The sequence below is a fragment of the Varanus komodoensis genome, unplaced genomic scaffold (genome assembly GCF_004798865.1).
Source record: "Varanus komodoensis strain SLA01 unplaced genomic scaffold, ASM479886v1 scaffold4, whole genome shotgun sequence".
NCBI classification, from domain to species: Eukaryota; Metazoa; Chordata; class Lepidosauria; order Squamata; family Varanidae; genus Varanus; species Varanus komodoensis.
In genome coordinates, this window is record NW_025335941.1 from 56,309,435 (window position 1) to 56,325,898 (window position 16,464).

Here is a 16,464-nt window from a genome sequence, read left to right on the forward strand (position 1 = left end):
TATTTAAATGTTATTTTAATTGTTAATTTATTTATCGTTTTTATATTTATGCCGGAATGTCTCCAGATTTTTAATGCATTTGTATAGTTATTTATTTGTATTGGAAGCTGCCCCGAGGCTTTTGCGAATGGGGCGGCATATAAGTGTTCCAAATCAATCAATCAATCAATCCTTTCCACACCAATTCGTCTGTTGAAAAAGCCCTGAATAAGTGCCATGGAAAAACCTCTACATTTCAGAGGTTTCCAGAGGATGTCCCAGTGTACTCAGTAAGAATATGTAAAGCACTGAACTTCACCGCTGCCCTGTGCAACACAAAACATGCACAATTGACTCAAACTGAGTAGTGGTGAGCATGTTTTGCTGCTACTGATTTTTTTTTCATTAAAGAACTCCGAAAAAGCTCTGAAGGAAAGCTCTGGCTTCCCCAGAACACAGTTAAAAAAGCAGTGTTGTAAACAAGGCTCACTCCTGTCCCCAGTATACATGTCTTCAAAGGCACACTCCAGCTCCCGCTGCCATTCTTCCTTGATTTCTGCACGCCTGTAGGATGGTTCAAACAGCTGAGGAGGCATCTGGGCAACAATCTGTCTTCTGCGAGCGAGGTCCATATTCTGCAGCTGTTCAAGCTCTTTCACTAGCTTTTCCCTGTCCTTTAAGGCAGAGAAAAGATCAGTTAAAAGGCTGTTACTCAAAGTCAGTCAATGGATTTGACATAACTGTATTTTTCAACTGCTATGATTACTATTGTATCTTCGGTATTTCCCCATAAAAAAATCAGTTAGGATGTACAAACCATCGAAGTGGTGGACAGCAATTTAAAGCAGTAACACCTTGAAAAAGTAAAAAGAACAAAACAAACCACAGCTTGTTTTGGGGACTATTGAACCCTGATGGGTTGTTCTATACTCCAAACCCGGGAGACTGATCCTATTCAAGGTTGTGGGAAGCAGTGAATGAGCTGTTTGGTGCAACTGAGATCATATTCCACCGCCCATGCCCCCCGTGCCCATCTTTTACTGGTGTGCACTTACAGCTACCTGAAATGTGGAATTCTGCCTGGGATATATACACAGATTTCGTGGCTGCATATATTACAATTAAAAAAAAAGTTCAAGTTTGTCAAATAGGTTTTAAAAGAATCATTTCTTTTGACAGATGTGAAAAGTAAACTCTTGACAAAAGGGAATGGAATCTAAACAGAAGTGAGGAAAATGTGGAGGGAGCTGAGAGCTGTCAGAGTCAGAATTAAACACTAGAGAACTGCACTGCTATGAGCAAGATATACTTGCCACTCTCTTTCAAAGCAAACCCTCCTTCACTTTTCAATTGACAATTGGGTAATTCGCAGCTGCCAAATTACCAAATATACAGCCTTGCTTTGTACTTTGATAGCAGATACTTCGCAGGACCTTGGCCAGGCACGACTCCACATTTTGGGCAGCTGCAAGTACATACCTGTAAAAGACCCTGGCCCAAAATCGCAATCAAAATCATGCACAGTTCCGCCCCCCACCCCCCCAACAAAAGCACTGAGAAGCCAGTGATGGTCACTCCACAGTGCTGCTTGGGCATCCGTGGAATGGCTATTGCTGGTGACTACATGGATCTATGGAGTAAACAGCTAAACAAACAATAAAAAAGGCATTTGGGGGTCATGACTGGAGAAGGGCTCATAAAATGGGTTCTACTGGGCAGGACCCTAGAGTACTGGCTAGAGGATGAGAAGCAGAAAAGGAGAAAACACTACAAGCCTGCCCAGTTTGTGTGCGTGCGCATGTAAAACTTGCACTTATATACATAGTGCATAGCAGAATGCAAGATACCCATTTATTTGAGTACAAATGATTTTCTTGAGTTCAGTGCTAAATGTACAGTTTAAAAGGAGCCTGCAGTCTCTTTTAATAGGAGAAATGGGCCCTATTCCTGTACAATTTATTCTAAGGAAAGGCTTTTATTAGTCATACATCATTATGGAACGTTAGCTTCAATTTTGATGATCTTCCTGTATTAATTTTGGAAGGCATATATTGTTAATTGCTACTTAAAATGAAATATTAATGATTTCCTTCCTCCATAACATCAGGTGCATTAAAATTACATTAAGTATTCTGGGAAGACAAGCATGCATTATTCTCCCTTAATAGCTCAACTTTCTAGTGTCTGCTGAATTAGTAAAGTGCACCAATAAATAAATCCCTAACGTGGAAAGCTAGAAGAGATTTAAATGTACATATTTAAACAAATTTTAGAGAAGTGAGAACAAGAGCTGTTATATGCCAGCTGCTGGCATTTCTAAATGAAGTCTGATCTAGGCTTTTCTTAGTGAATTAGGTCTAAGGACCACCCACATTTTGAAATATTAGGTGATGGTCCTTATTTTTAACTGTCTTATATACTAGACTGTTTTCCTGATCCTAAAAGTTTATTGTTTTATAGATAAGATTCTAGAACCATTTTCAACACAGAACACTTCAATTGGTTCTTTGATACACTGGCTTGGATCCTGAGCACCATGAGCAGGAAGAAGCTTAGAGTAAACTGGACTTCCCTGGCCCTTAGAAAAGGACCACTCTGAACAGTGTGAAAAGGAGCGTGTGGGGTTGATGAGAAAGGCAGGAACTGCTCAATACCAGATGAAATCATTTTCCAGAAAACTTTCTGATGGAGGAGGAGACAACAAAGTCCCCTTCTGCAAGCTTCGTCCTACTCACACATACTGAACTATTTATGTTAAATTCACTATATATAGATGCACATGAGTAAACAGGTATAATCACTATTAGTTATGTTGAAGATTTCTAACTATATTTTTAAGTTTAACTGTGAAATACTTGCATTCAATGCAGTAAAAACAATCTCTTCACCCATGTATTAAGGAGGTTGCATTTCGTCGATCTTATGGTTAGAAACGACAAACCTTACCTACCCTGAGGTCTGAATTATTGCAGCATGGCTTTTTAAAAGCTAACTATATTTCAGTTTTGATAGTGAACAGATCATCATACACTTTAATCCTTAAGACTAAAGATAAGCACTAATATCATTTTAAAGGAATGAACTTCAAATAATTAATTGTTTCAGAACTTTCTAGAGAGATGTTGGAAAATTCTACCATGTATTCGTTAAATATGCAATACATTTGGAATTATGTCTTATTTCACTGCTTCTCATTTGAAGGGGCACAAAGTTTCTACTTTGCTTACTCGTGCCAGAAGAACCATCCTCAAGGCATGTTTCCCTCTCAGATGAGCTTTTTCCATCTGTTCCCTTCTTTCTCTTTCTTCTTCTTTTTGTAGTGCTTCCTTCCGTTTGGCTTCCTCTTCAGCAAGTAACCGAGCATCTGGCTAGCAGTCAACCAGCAACAAGTTAGCAATACTAAGTTTTACAGTGTCTTGAAACACAGCCAACCTTATAGGTATAGTTCTGCATATGAATGGTCTCAAACGTACTGCAGCGTAACTTTTATGCATTCAATCATGGACTCGCTGTAGCTTTCATTGTTTCTGTAGCAATGAAATGCCTTGATTTTACTTATTATGCTTCCGAATTCAATACACACAAGAAATAATTCAGAAGTAAATTGGGATTCCTACAACCCCCCCCCCCCCCGTATTTTATAGGCTTTGTGCCCATCTTATTTCCCAAAAGTGACAGAAACTGAGCAAGCTCACACTTGTCTGGATTGCGACCACTGGTATTACCCAGAATATGTTTACTAAAAGTCAATCACCTGTTCTGTATCCATTTCTCTATCCACATATGGGTCAAAAAGATGATGGCGAGTAATTGAGAAAGTATCAACTTCACTGACTTTCACTGTAGAGACATTCTGCAACTCAACATTCTGAAAAGTTGTAAAAATAAATAGCTTTAACCATAATGATTTCCCCCAGTTTGTGCTAAACAAAGCAAGCTGTACAAACCAATAAACCAAACCTATATAAAATTGACTAAAGGCTCCTGCTGAAAATCCAGAGTTCATCTAACTTAAATCAGAATGTGAACTTCCAGCTAGACTGAGATTTGGCTTTTGTTTCGCACAGTGTTCAAGTCCAGGGGTGGCTAACTTTCTGTTCTCCCACAATTCCCATCAGCCACAGGCAGCATAATCAATAGTGAGGGCTGATAGGTATTACAGGCCAAAAATCTGGAAGATCACTACTTGCCATTCACAACTAACTTAAGAATAGATGGGCAACTAATTTGGTCTACCACTTTCAGTGGACTTATGCATTACTAATATTATCTGATTATGCCTATGAGTATAAAGTAGGCCATCACTGTCTGTTGGAATATATCTTTAGATCCTGACAATTCATTAGTTCTAATACTAATGTTGAGTGAACTACTTCTCACAAAACATAAACTGAACTATATATAATGTAGCAACAAAGGCTCCTAACAACACTTCTTTAAATAATTTAAAATTCCCTTTAAAATTCATGTTATGATAAACCAGCACCCACATGTAATTAATCTAAATGAATAAAACTGACAAGGCTGGCTGTGAGCACTGGTTTTTGTAGGAATTTTTCTGTCCTACATGCACAGGGTTGTACCCTTAAACTACTTTGGCTTTGTTTTTAAGATGCATGCCATCAACACACAATGTTATCTGCTACTGCTAATCAACTAACATCCAGCCCCTTTACAATTAACACACCTCATTTAAAACCTCATGTTATTATTATCAGCCAATGTTTAGCATCTTTTAAAGTATCTGTGTCTTTCCAAGTGCAGCACCTTTTCAAGCCATTTCAGCACCTTTCAAAATTTTTGAAAAGAAAAAACTCACTTCAAAGGGGTGGGGAGGAGGTGGAGGCAGACTTGCAATTTTAGCAGCTCTCTCTTTTTCTATATCTAAGGCATGTTTCCGTGCATTTGCTCTCCTTGTTTATAAGAAGAAAAGGAACAGCAAGAAACAAGATATTCAAATCGGGCTTTGTACAAGGCTACATCAAACAAACAGCAAAGCACAATGCTTGGTATTTTTATTAGGCCTCTATTTATGAGATGCACTGAATCCAGAAAGGATGACACAGCTTTGAACTTTGAACTGCTGGCCAGGGTTGATGTGGACAGGACATTCTGGAGGGCTTTCATCCATGGGGTCACCGTAAGTTGGACACGACGTGACCGCACATAACAGCACCGATACGTCAGAGTACACATGAGCAGGAGTGGGACTGGGATGCCCAGCACATCACCTCTGGGCAACAATGCACCCACAAAGTCATTCACTAGCATCCACGCAGCTCTCCCTCTCTGTTCCCTTTATCGCATCTCTCACTCTCACCTCCCCACTACTGCCATTGCAACGGAAGAGTCCAACGGGAAGGCCACTTTTGCATGCCTTTGTTCTTTTGCCTCTTCTCTATGGCTGGGCTTTCTTTTCCTCCCCAGCATAGCTTTTATTTTCTGTTTTCTCTTCTCCTCTTAATTGCTTTTCCTTCCCTTCCCCGGCCACAGCAGCCATTTTGTGATGGCACCGACAAAAGGTGCTCAGACTTTCAATTGGGCTACAGGAATATCCTTATATACCACAAAGAATGCACCTCATTTTTGTTGACTCTGACTCCCCTCTGTCAGGGGACAGCTTTCTGAAGCCTGAATACTTTTTCACTGAAAATCTTAAGGAACTTGTTTAATGCGATTAGACTAAACTGAAAGTCTGACAGAACCTAATGTTCCCCAACTAACTGTATACACTTATTGCAGTAGTTACTTGCAGTCCAATCCACAACCCAATTAACCCAAGTATTTGAACCGAAATCAAGTCCAGCCTTAATTATTTCAAAGGACAAACTAATTTAAACTACACATTTTAACTGAATTGTTTTAAATGCTGTTATGCAATGTTAAGAACAAACTAGTTATGTGGCCTGTCTTTTTTATGCAAAACTGTGGTTTGATAAACTGTTTAATGGATTGTTAATTGTTGATATGTACTTCATTATAAATTATCTCCCTCCCACTATTAACTGTTGTTAATACTTAAACTTTTTTTCAGTTTGATGTAAGCTTCCTCAAGCATGTGGGAAGGAAGCACAGAAACAAAATTGACTTCAGAATCACAGAACAGTAGAATTGGAAGGGGCATTGGGTCATACCCCTTGCTCAGTGCAGGACTCCAAGCTAAATATCCCATGAAATGCTGGTTTGACTCAGTGATCCATCCCCTGAGCAGAGTTATGCTCAGAATGGTTCTACCAATGGAAAAGTGAAAGATTTTTGTCCAATCCTTCTGCTTCCTGCAGCACAGCAGTACTTCCCCCACTGTTCCAGAGGGTCCCCCCAACACTCCTACACAGATTGTAGAAGAGTGCAGGTGCTGCAAGGCAAAAGGGGAAATCAATCACAAAAAACCACTTCTTCCATCATACCAGTGGAAATGCTCCATCAGGTCAGAACAATGCTGGCCTTTATTCCATAGCAGGCAAAATTCAAGATCCAGCCCATTAGCTGAATCGAGTTGTTACTGGAAACATGTCATTCATCATAGATAATGTAATTCGCTGTTTCTAAAATCTGCTCAGCATGAGTCTAGTAAGAGACAAAGATCTAAGCATAACACCAGTCCAGCCAGATTTATGGTCTGGGCAGCAACTTCAGTTATCCATATAGGAAACAAGAATTCTAAGTACCGACTGCTAATATGGCTATTGTAGGGCCCACATCCTACCATCCATTTACTGTGGAGCAGTGTGACTTCACAGAATAGTAGAGTTGGAAGGGGCCATGAGGCCATCGAGTCCAACTCTGTGCTGTTGCAGGACACCATGTTACACCATCCCACTCAGATGGCTGTCCAGTTTCTTCTTGAATTTTTCTAGTGTGAGAGAGACCACCACCTCTCTAGGCAGCTGGTTCCACTGTCGTATTGTTTTGACAGTGAGGAAGCTTTTCCTGATATCTAGTTGAAATCTGGGTTGCTACAACTTGAATCGATTATTGACTTCTGAGTGAAAACACTCATAATTGTACTGAGTGGACAACACTCCAAAACATTGCAGTGTATCTGTAGAAATGTTAAAGCTATGAGACAGTAATATCTTTCAGAAAACACCATTTCAGGTTTGTTATGGACTGCCTCCACAAGTAGCTTGTGTAACAGAAAATAACTTCCACTCATGCACAAGCACACGAACCATTCCTTCTCCAGCCTCAACTCAGAAGAAGCTTCTCAGACTGCAAAGGTGAATACCGAAAAGCCTTCACTCTCATCATACTAGAAGCAATCCTAAATATCCTAAACAAAATGCAAGAGTGCTTTTCAGACTGAGAAGTAAAGGCTCAATTTTAATGTACAGGTTGCAACTCTTACCATGTTTTCTCCCTCAGCAACTTCTCCTTTCGATTTTTCTGCTCCTGCAGTGCTTCCTTGTGCCTCTTCTCTGCTCTTTGCCTCCTTTCCTCTGCCTGCTTTGCCAGTGTTTCTAAATCAGGTTCCTTCAAAATAAAATGTAGTATTTGTTAAGCAGGTGCCATAGGTTCAATATAATGCAATCCCAAAGCAGTTCACAAATAATGAGGCAGAAATTAATTTTGCCATAACAAATGTATTTCAAATGGGTTACTTCAAAAGAATTGTGCAATTTACATTCTACTCTTCCACACCAAATTTGTCTAAAACTAGGGAAGAATACAGATTCTAATGTGCTAGCAAGGTAAGCCTCCCTTTCATGAATATGACATTCACCAAAATCTAGACCTCTCTTTGTTGCAGTTCTTCATTTAAAAAGCTTCCAAAGCTATTAGGCGCATTCTAGGGAGAGACTTTGTCAGCCTACAAGTCAATGTACTAGAGGCACCTTTTCATGGGGATCTGTCCTATTCCCACTGTTAGTAACAACACTTGTCTTGGACCATTACATGCTTTATAAGACGCTATTTAACTTGAATAGTGATGGAACAAGTCCAACCCATGCTACCTTTAGCAAAATACTTAAGAGAACTGGACAATTACTACATAACCCTGTTCACACTGCTCAAAAGTTCCTTTGAAAACAAGCACTTTGTTCTTGTCCAACTACTGGTGTCACTCATCCATGCAGCTGTTAAGATTTCCTAATAGATTAGGCTAAATGTTCTGCAAAAAGAAGGGGGGGGTAGGAAAAATCTTTGCAAATCCCATTATTCCTCACAACATGCCCCCATCCATGATAACATCATAAATTTAAATGGCATTCATTAGTAAGTAGCTGCCTTTTCAATATACAAATTCTTCACAATTATGGTTTCACGTTCTAGAAGTTAAATTCTAATAAATTGAGTAGCATAACCCAAACAAAATAGAAGTCTGTAGCATGACTGATCACTCCCTACCTTGCACCTGCTGTACATTATTCATGTGTTTAGTTTTATTAACCTGTTCACATGTCATCCATAAGTATGAGCAAAAGGATTCCACAACTTTCAGTATTCTCCAAACTGCATTGCTGATTGAAGAATGTTGGGAATTAAAGGCCATTTCCATGGCTAAACATGTATAACAGTGCACTCTGAATTACTCTAGAGGAGTCTGATTTGCTATGTAATTTTCTTTACACGTATACTGATATGAAAAAGTGGCAACATGCATCAACTTCCTTTATGCTTCATTAATATACCACCCAATAGCTAACACATACTCCAATATATTCATTAGTACATGACTACAGACATAACTAAAATATATAATTTTCGTTCTGTAAATATCTCAACAGTCTTGATTGTGATAGTATCACAACAAGCATTTACCTACATTTTCCTTTGCCTGCCTATGTCCTTCTCCTATAGCTCTTAAGCTTGACTGATAAAGCTTTTCCAAAGCTCTAATCTTTTCATCTTGCGCTTTCTGCCATTCTGCCTTCAGTTCTTCTGCCAACAGATGCAGGTGTTCTTCTCTTCGCTGCTTGACATCTTGCCTTATCTGCAAAGCAATATTCCTCTCCTGCTCTCTAACCTGGAGGGAAAAATGGTTTGTCAATGATTTTGCAGAAGTCTGTCCTGATTTTTACTGGAATCCATCTTCCTCCTTTCCAAAACCATTTAAAATAAAACTTATGCTTGGTTTACTGGATTTCCAAAATGCTACGGGGGAGGGGGCAGCAACAAATAAGGAAAATATAGAGGTACTGGTAAAAGACTGACTTGTAAGTCATACCACAAGTCAGTTCAATGAATGTAGGATACACAGCTGGTCCACATAAAGAGTATCATGCCAGTCCACTCAAGGGGAAAATCCAAAGGGAATGGCCCAAGTACTTCTCTGGTTGTGTCAGAATTATTTACTCAGCCTTACATATAATTCTGCAAAGGTTACTAGCTTAGAAATATTTTTCCTGGTTTGCTGCCACCTACATATCTGTGATCACATATTTAAAGCCTAAGAGAATAAAGGAAATCAGATTTATAGTTTTCCTTCCAGGGTCACCTAGTGGTGAAAGGCAAGGGAGAAAGAGCACAGAAGCATGGAAATGTCTATGATGCACACGTTACAGAGTCATTAAAATAGATGAAAAATTTAAGACTTACTGTATTTTTCCATCTATAAGATTGCCCCATGTATAGGATGCCCCCACTTTTCTTACTGATCCCTTAGCAGCAAGCTGCTGCATGTGCGCACCCACCGCCTTGCCCCCTCAAGCGCACCCGTCCCCGCGCCAGTCTCTCCCGAACGTGCCCATGCCCGCCTCCCCCCAGCGCACCTGCGCCAGTCTCCCCCCCACCGCCAAGCACGCCCACAGTTCTCTTCTAGGCCTGTGTATAAAACGCCCCTCCATTTTTAGGTAAATATTTTAAAGAAAAAATATCACCCTATACACGGAATAATACGGTAGCTACAATTAAAGTTGGTCTGCAGATATTTATATGAAAAATATATACTGTTACAAAATATATACATACATGGGGAGCAACTTGTTTTTTAAAACAACTAGAAAAAGAGGAAATGTTTGATTATAGAATGGGATTACTTTAGGAAGCAATAATTCCCAACTGTCCTAGTAGGAGCCTACCAGCAATACCAAATACTGCCTTGAGTATCAAAAACTTGATTGCTTGGATTTGGTACATGCATAGGCTTTAGATAAACTCATACCTATATGTAATTGGCACTTATAGGTTTGACAGTGGGGTGAATGTAAACATTCTGGCTATTTTGCTGCGGGACTTAATGTGCTGGATTTGGCCACCCAAGTTCAAATCCCATCTATCCATGCACTTAATATTGCTCCAGATTCTTTGTTTTTCTTTTAAGAACGAAATACAAAGTAAAACCATAAGCAATACTATGAGTTTATTAGGCAAAGGGTGGCATACAAATGAAATTATAAATGCAAATGTAGGATAGCACCAAAATGTGAAGCTACTGATTTCAAAAGGTAAAGGGGAGACTATATAGTGGCAGTATGGAGAGTGAGAACCTTCTCCTTATATTGAGGCTATTAAGGAGTTGATAAAAAAAATCCTGTGTAAGAGGCTCATCATAATGTTGCAGAAATTGTCTTATTCGGAAGAGTCCACAAAGCCATGGTCTCCAGGATCCTACTCTCTTCGTAAGTGACCTTGTACTGCAGCACCATAGTAATCACAGGCCATTTTCTGCTCCACTCCCAAACTTGGATCAGCATCCTGTACAAAGCTTTGATAATCTGATTCTGTGCAAACTCTCTCAGCAGCATTATGACCAGAAAAGTCCCTGCCACACACTCATTCCCAACAGTGGATGTGGAGTGTGGTGCTTGCTTGTTAAGACACTGGCTGCTTTGTTGTCACCACATCAAACGTTCAGCTGCACAAACAATTCCAGGCCTTCCTTCCAACTTTAGAGCAGGAATGTGAAAGAGGAATTGTTGTAAAGCTGTAAACGCCTGCCCACCCACTTCCGCAAATCCAGGTTTGAGAATAGACTTGGGGCTCACACACAGAGGGGCAGCACTCACCACGGCTAATGAGAATGTGGAAACCTGCTCATGCAACTGGCTAAATGAAGGTCATTCCCAGCAATGCAAACAGACCTGTTGCAGCCTTAATTTCCTTCTTCTTTCGTATTCTTCTCTCAACAGTTGAGCTTCTTCATTAGGACTCAGTCTAAGTCTCCCTGCTTTTGTTACTTTCTTTTTCATTTCAGGATGCATTTGATATCCTATGCTTCAGTAGCAAAGCAAAAGAGAGCAGAAATACATTTTTCCACTATTTCTTGTTGAAGTTAAAAAGCAAAATTAACAAGTATCTGTAATATGCACATTAAAAAGAACTTCGACACTAATGGTATGCAAGTCATGAAAATCTATGACGTTCAGGTGTAAGGCAATTGTCTCAATGAAATAAAATTCAAGTTCTTTTTACAATTTTTACTGTTAGTCACAGTTTGGTGATCATCTCAGCATTGTACACACACATCTATATCTAACAAAAAGCTAAACATGTTAGACATAAAGCATTTTGCAAGGACAACACTCCATTTGTTTCATTTAAAGGATATAAAGAAAGTAGATAGCTTCTACCTTTTCAGAAGGAATGTTTTTTAAAAGTAATAATGTTCACAAAAATATAGAAAGTATAATGAATGTGGGGTTTGACTGGTTGTCATCATACTATTCAGTTTCTCAGGCACACTAACTTGTTCAAATTTCTCATTGTCATCTTTGCAGTTAGAAATGTCATAAAAACAACTTTAAAGCTTTACAAGAGGATTGTAAACATTGCAATCATCACAACAATACAAACAATTTTGGAGGCGTATGATCCCCACAATGTTATCACTCTCACACGTGTTCTGTCACTCAGGAAGACAAATAGGCCCTGGATTCAATATATATATTTTTAAGAGAAATGTTCTGCATAAGTTGCTTAAAAGAAACCCACTTAGGGTTTGTACCATCTCCAGTGGATAGAATTGGATATCGTTTAATCAATAAGCAGAATTCAAGAATTTAATCCATCTTTCACACAAAACATATTCAAACAAGACCTCCTTAAGAATCCTCTAGCCTTATTTTTAAAAAAACAGACATTTGATTTGAAATAACAGACCTAAGCACTGATACATCACTCTCCAAAATAGACAAGCACACTCTTTATTACTGCCCTAATGCTCCAAAATGATGGCTCCTGCATGAACTTGCAACTAACTGATATTAATTATATCAATGCAAAATTGGCTCTAGCTTTTAAGACAAGGTAGGCCTCAATTATTTTCCAGTGAAAACAGCAGTCTGTTTGCTGCCTTAGACTAGCTATGGGCAAGGTCTACTTGGTTTTCAATTAGAACGTTAATGTCCACCAACTGAAGCAAAGACTGAAACGGTGGTATGAGGTAGACCTAGTTACCTGGTGTATGCCAGTGATTGTTTGGGCTGTGCAGAACTGATTATTGTACCCCTTGAGCTATGTGCTACTGGCATACACAACAGCAAATCCACATTTCAATTACTACAGCTTAAGAAGTTGTATTAATGTTAGTCTTACTTACAGGAGACCCACTGAAAAGAATGGCACCTACGTCAGACTAATTTGTAACTCAAAAAATCCAGTAGCCATTTTAAAAAGAAAAAACTCCTACCTTTCCTGATAAGGAGAGTCAAAAATTGCTTGTTGATCTGCTGCAAATTATCCAGTGACCTACTAGTAAATCCGGATCTACTTTCTCTTCCACTCCTGCCTTTGACAGATTTTTCTGAGGACAGCAGAAAGGGGAAACAAACTCAGGTGCCACAGGCATACTGTAGAAACACAAGGATATAGCCTTTTCTATAATATGTGCAAAAGGAAATACACCTTTTCAAACACATTTACATAGAAGTGAGTACTGCTGTGCTCAACAGAGCTTAGTGCACGCCCCGTTACACTGACTAGTAAGTGCCACTGAGTCAACAGAAGCTACTTCTGAGAAAACATGCATAGGATTACTCTGCTTGCCTCTAATAAGCCTTCTTAGAATTGTACCTTTTTCTTGTTGAAAAAGAACTAATTCAATAACAATTCTAAAATCTGTATGAGCTTTGGCTATTGGTGTGTTTGAATTAAAAATTAAACTGGCAATAAATGCACTTTATTTGTTTAAAGCAGGGGTGGATAACTGCTGGCCTGAGGTGACCAGGTCTGAGGGAACTTGTGTGAGGCCCTATCCACCCCAAGCCCTACTCACATGTAAGGCAGCAGGGAGAGGAAAGCCTAATCAAAGATAACTGCAGGGATTCTCAAATCACATATAGGGCTGGATCCAACACTTCCATCTTCAAAGAGACCCGCTGAAATCAATGGGGAAAAAGTTAGTTGTCATTATGTTAATTCTTATCAGCGGGTTTATGCTGAATATGGCTATATCTAGATCCAACCCTTTATACCAGGGGTTCTCTGGGCAACATTGGAAGAAGAAAAATTGTCTTGGGTCACACATTAAATACACAGACACTAACAAAAGCTGATGAGCAAAAAATTAAAAAAGAATTAAAGTCTGTGCATAATTTTTGTGATATCTGCCACCACCATGCATACAAATAGCAAGAGCATATGTACATTTATTTTATGTGACATTGCAGCACAACATTTGCTTTTTATTTAAGCAACATTTTAAATGCTAAATACAATTGAATTTTATCTGGCCAGGGCGGCTTATTTTATAATGTGTGTTTTAATTAAGATTATTTTATATGGATATTTTAACTTATTGTTTTATCTATGTTGTAAGCCGCCCCGAGGCTTCGGCGAATGGGGCAGCATAAAAATGTTTTAATAAATAAATAAATAAATAAACATTGTCACCTACAAAGTTCATGCTTGAGAACTGCACAATAGTTACCCAAAAAAATTACAAAAAACCCTCAATGTTTTAAGTAAGTTTACAATTTTATATTGGGCTGCATTCATAGCCATCCTGGGCCACATGTGGCCTGTGGGCCATAGGTTGGACAGCCCTGCTTTATACTTAACATCTATAACATCTTAAAAGGTAAAGGTTTCCCCATAACATTAAATCCAGTCGTGTCTGACTCTAGGGGGCAGTGCTCATCTCCATTTCTTCGCAGAGGGAGCCCGTGTTTGCAGACAGTTTCCATGGTCATGTGTCCAGCATGACTAAATCCCAAGGCTCACAGAATGCTGCTGCCTTCCTACCAGAGTGGTACCTATTTGTCTATCTTTATTTGCATGCTTTCAAACTGCTAGGCTGGCAGGAGCTGGAAGAAAGCAACGGGAGCTCACTGTGTTGCAGAACTGCTGACCTTTCAATGGATAAGCCCAGATGCTTAGCAGTTTATGCCACTGCACCATTAATGTCCCTTTAACATCTATATACAAGCTAATTCATACACATTATCCCTCAAAAGCACTACACACACTGAAAACTGCTGGAAAAAAACAAAAACAAAATACCAATGAAATGTCTACCTTGATTCTGAACTGTTTTATTCAGAAGTTACATTGGGTTTAATATTATTAACACTCTCATAGCAACATAAAGTTCTGCGGCAGCTTAAGAAGTTAGAAAGTTATCATGTAAGCTTTTATTTCAATGAAGAGACTTCAAAGTTGTCCTGAAAACAGTAACTCATGAGTAATAAAACATTTCTTTAAAGTGCAAATAATTCAATAGCCTATGTTCTCCTCTGTCAACTCACCTCTTCCCTTTGCTTTGGTGCAAAGTTCCCAGTTTGTTTGAAAACTGAATTCTGTACTGGCACACAAGAGAAGGGGAAGGTGCACACCTCCATTGCTTATTCCTGCTTCACCAAAGTTTATGAATTGGGAAAAGTACACTCACATTGGGAATAGCTAAAACAATGCTATTTTAGCAAATTAACACAAAATTGTTTTTCTATTCCTTAATGAGCCCAGCTACCCCTGAAGGCTTTTTCCACTGCAACACACACTGCAGCTTCCCATAGTTTCCACAGTGCATTTCAGACGTTCCCTCCTTCATTTTTGCACCAAAAATGAACCTAATTTTGTCTCTTTTCTTCCATAAGCTTCAATAGGCCAAAGCGTACTTCATCAGATTCTGAGTAAAGAAAGTACACTAGGAGTTTGTTGTATATTGTCACCATCCATATTTTTCATATATGCAATGCTCACACTCTTTCATAGCGGGCACTTTCTGTATTTCATTGCCTTTTGACGCCACACTTTAGCATTTATGTTACATCCTTAAAACTAATGTAAATTATTGCCAATGGAGGATAACAAGCATTAAGCAAAGCAAACTCTACATAAAATCTTATGTCACAATACATCCACTAAATCTGAACGTGCCACAGGATTCTTTGCTCTTTTTTCTGCAACAGACTTACACAACTACCATTTTGGAAATCAATTCTTTTGCATAATTACGTTGACATTACCAACATCACTACTGAATATGAAGAATGGGTATTATTATGATGACAATTTTAAGAAACCCTGGCTATATCGCCATCCTATAGTTGGCAAAAAGGCTATACTGTAAAACCCTGCAACAGCCAACTATTCTCATTTTAGAGAACGTAACTTCTTTACTTTGTTGTTGTTAGTTGTGAGGTCGTGTTCAACCCATCGCGACCTCATGGACAACACTCCTCCAGGCCTTCCTGTCCTCCACCATCCCCCGGAGTCCACCTAAGCTCACGGCGGCTGCTCCAGTGACTCCATCTAGCCACCTCATCCTCTGCCGTCCCCTTCTCTTCTTTTGCCTTCAATTGCTCCCAGCATTAGGGTCTTCTCCAGTGAGTCCTTCCTTCTCATTAGGTGGCCAAACTTCTTTACTACTTATTTTATTTTAGTACATTTATACCCCATCTATCCTGCAGGAGGAAACCCTAACCGCAACCCTGCCGAAAGCTCAGCAGAATGGTCCTTTCCCTCTTTAATCCTCACAACAACCCTGTGGAGTCCGACAGACTGAATTCCAACCCCCCAATAAGCTCCACGGCTGAGTAGGCACGCCAAACAGCCTTCCACAATCAACTCCTACAACGACATGTTGGCCTACAACTCCCATCGGCCCTAGCCAGCACATAGAGTGGTGATGGGAACTGTAGTCCAGAATGCTTGGAGGGCACCATGTTGAAGCCTCCTTTAACCACTACATTAGGGGACCTCACATTATCGAGGGAGAAAAGGAGGCACTCCCACACGCTGGGCCCGGATAAGCCTGGCCTGAGTGGGCAAGCTGAGAGGCCTCGTCCACCCACTCCTGCGACCCACGCGAGCTGCACGACCTACCATCCCCCCCACGCCTCGTGCGTCGTTGGAGATGCCTCTCCAAGCCGTTTCCTCGCAGCTTTTGCCTGAGGTCGCCGCTGCCGACGTCATATCCGCCCACTCAAACCGCCCGCCCGCTCCCCACTCACCCAAACACACAGGCGCGGGAAACCGGGCGGGCTCTGGCGACCAAGATTTATTCTACGCATGCGTACACCTGGGCCAGGCAACGTCTCATCGGGGATATGCGAGAGAAAGCTTGACATTACGCATGCGTAACAGAAGAAAGGCCGGAAGAGT

At 39.9% G+C, this 16,464-nt stretch overlaps 1 protein-coding gene across 13 annotated transcripts in view; it reads right to left on the reverse strand.

Moving 5' to 3' along the window:
- The window catches only part of CEP295 (centrosomal protein 295), a 41,052-nt gene extending 24,722 nt beyond the window's left edge, over positions 1-16,330 (reverse strand). Inside the window, exons 1-11 of one of the 13 annotated variants that reach the window (XM_044441469.1) lie at positions 16,186-16,228; positions 14,607-14,708; positions 13,136-13,238; positions 12,551-12,710; positions 11,004-11,136; positions 8,747-8,947; positions 7,328-7,452; positions 4,799-4,892; positions 3,734-3,847; positions 3,207-3,347; positions 470-653 (exon numbers count right to left, since the gene is read on the reverse strand). In XM_044441469.1, the coding sequence (XP_044297404.1) occupies positions 470-653; positions 3,207-3,347; positions 3,734-3,847; positions 4,799-4,892; positions 7,328-7,452; positions 8,747-8,947; positions 11,004-11,123 (979 nt within the window). In that variant the 5' untranslated portion in view covers positions 11,124-11,136; positions 12,551-12,710; positions 13,136-13,238; positions 14,607-14,708; positions 16,186-16,228. Of the gene's footprint in view, positions 1-469; positions 654-3,206; positions 3,348-3,733; positions 3,848-4,798; positions 4,893-7,327; positions 7,453-8,742; positions 8,948-11,003; positions 11,137-12,550; positions 12,711-13,135; positions 13,239-14,606; positions 15,530-16,185; positions 16,292-16,313 lie in introns of those variants that run through there. The other 12 variants (XM_044441470.1, XM_044441478.1, XM_044441473.1 and 9 more) reach the window with 12 other exon arrangements.
- Between the last annotated feature and the right edge of the window lie 134 nt (positions 16,331-16,464).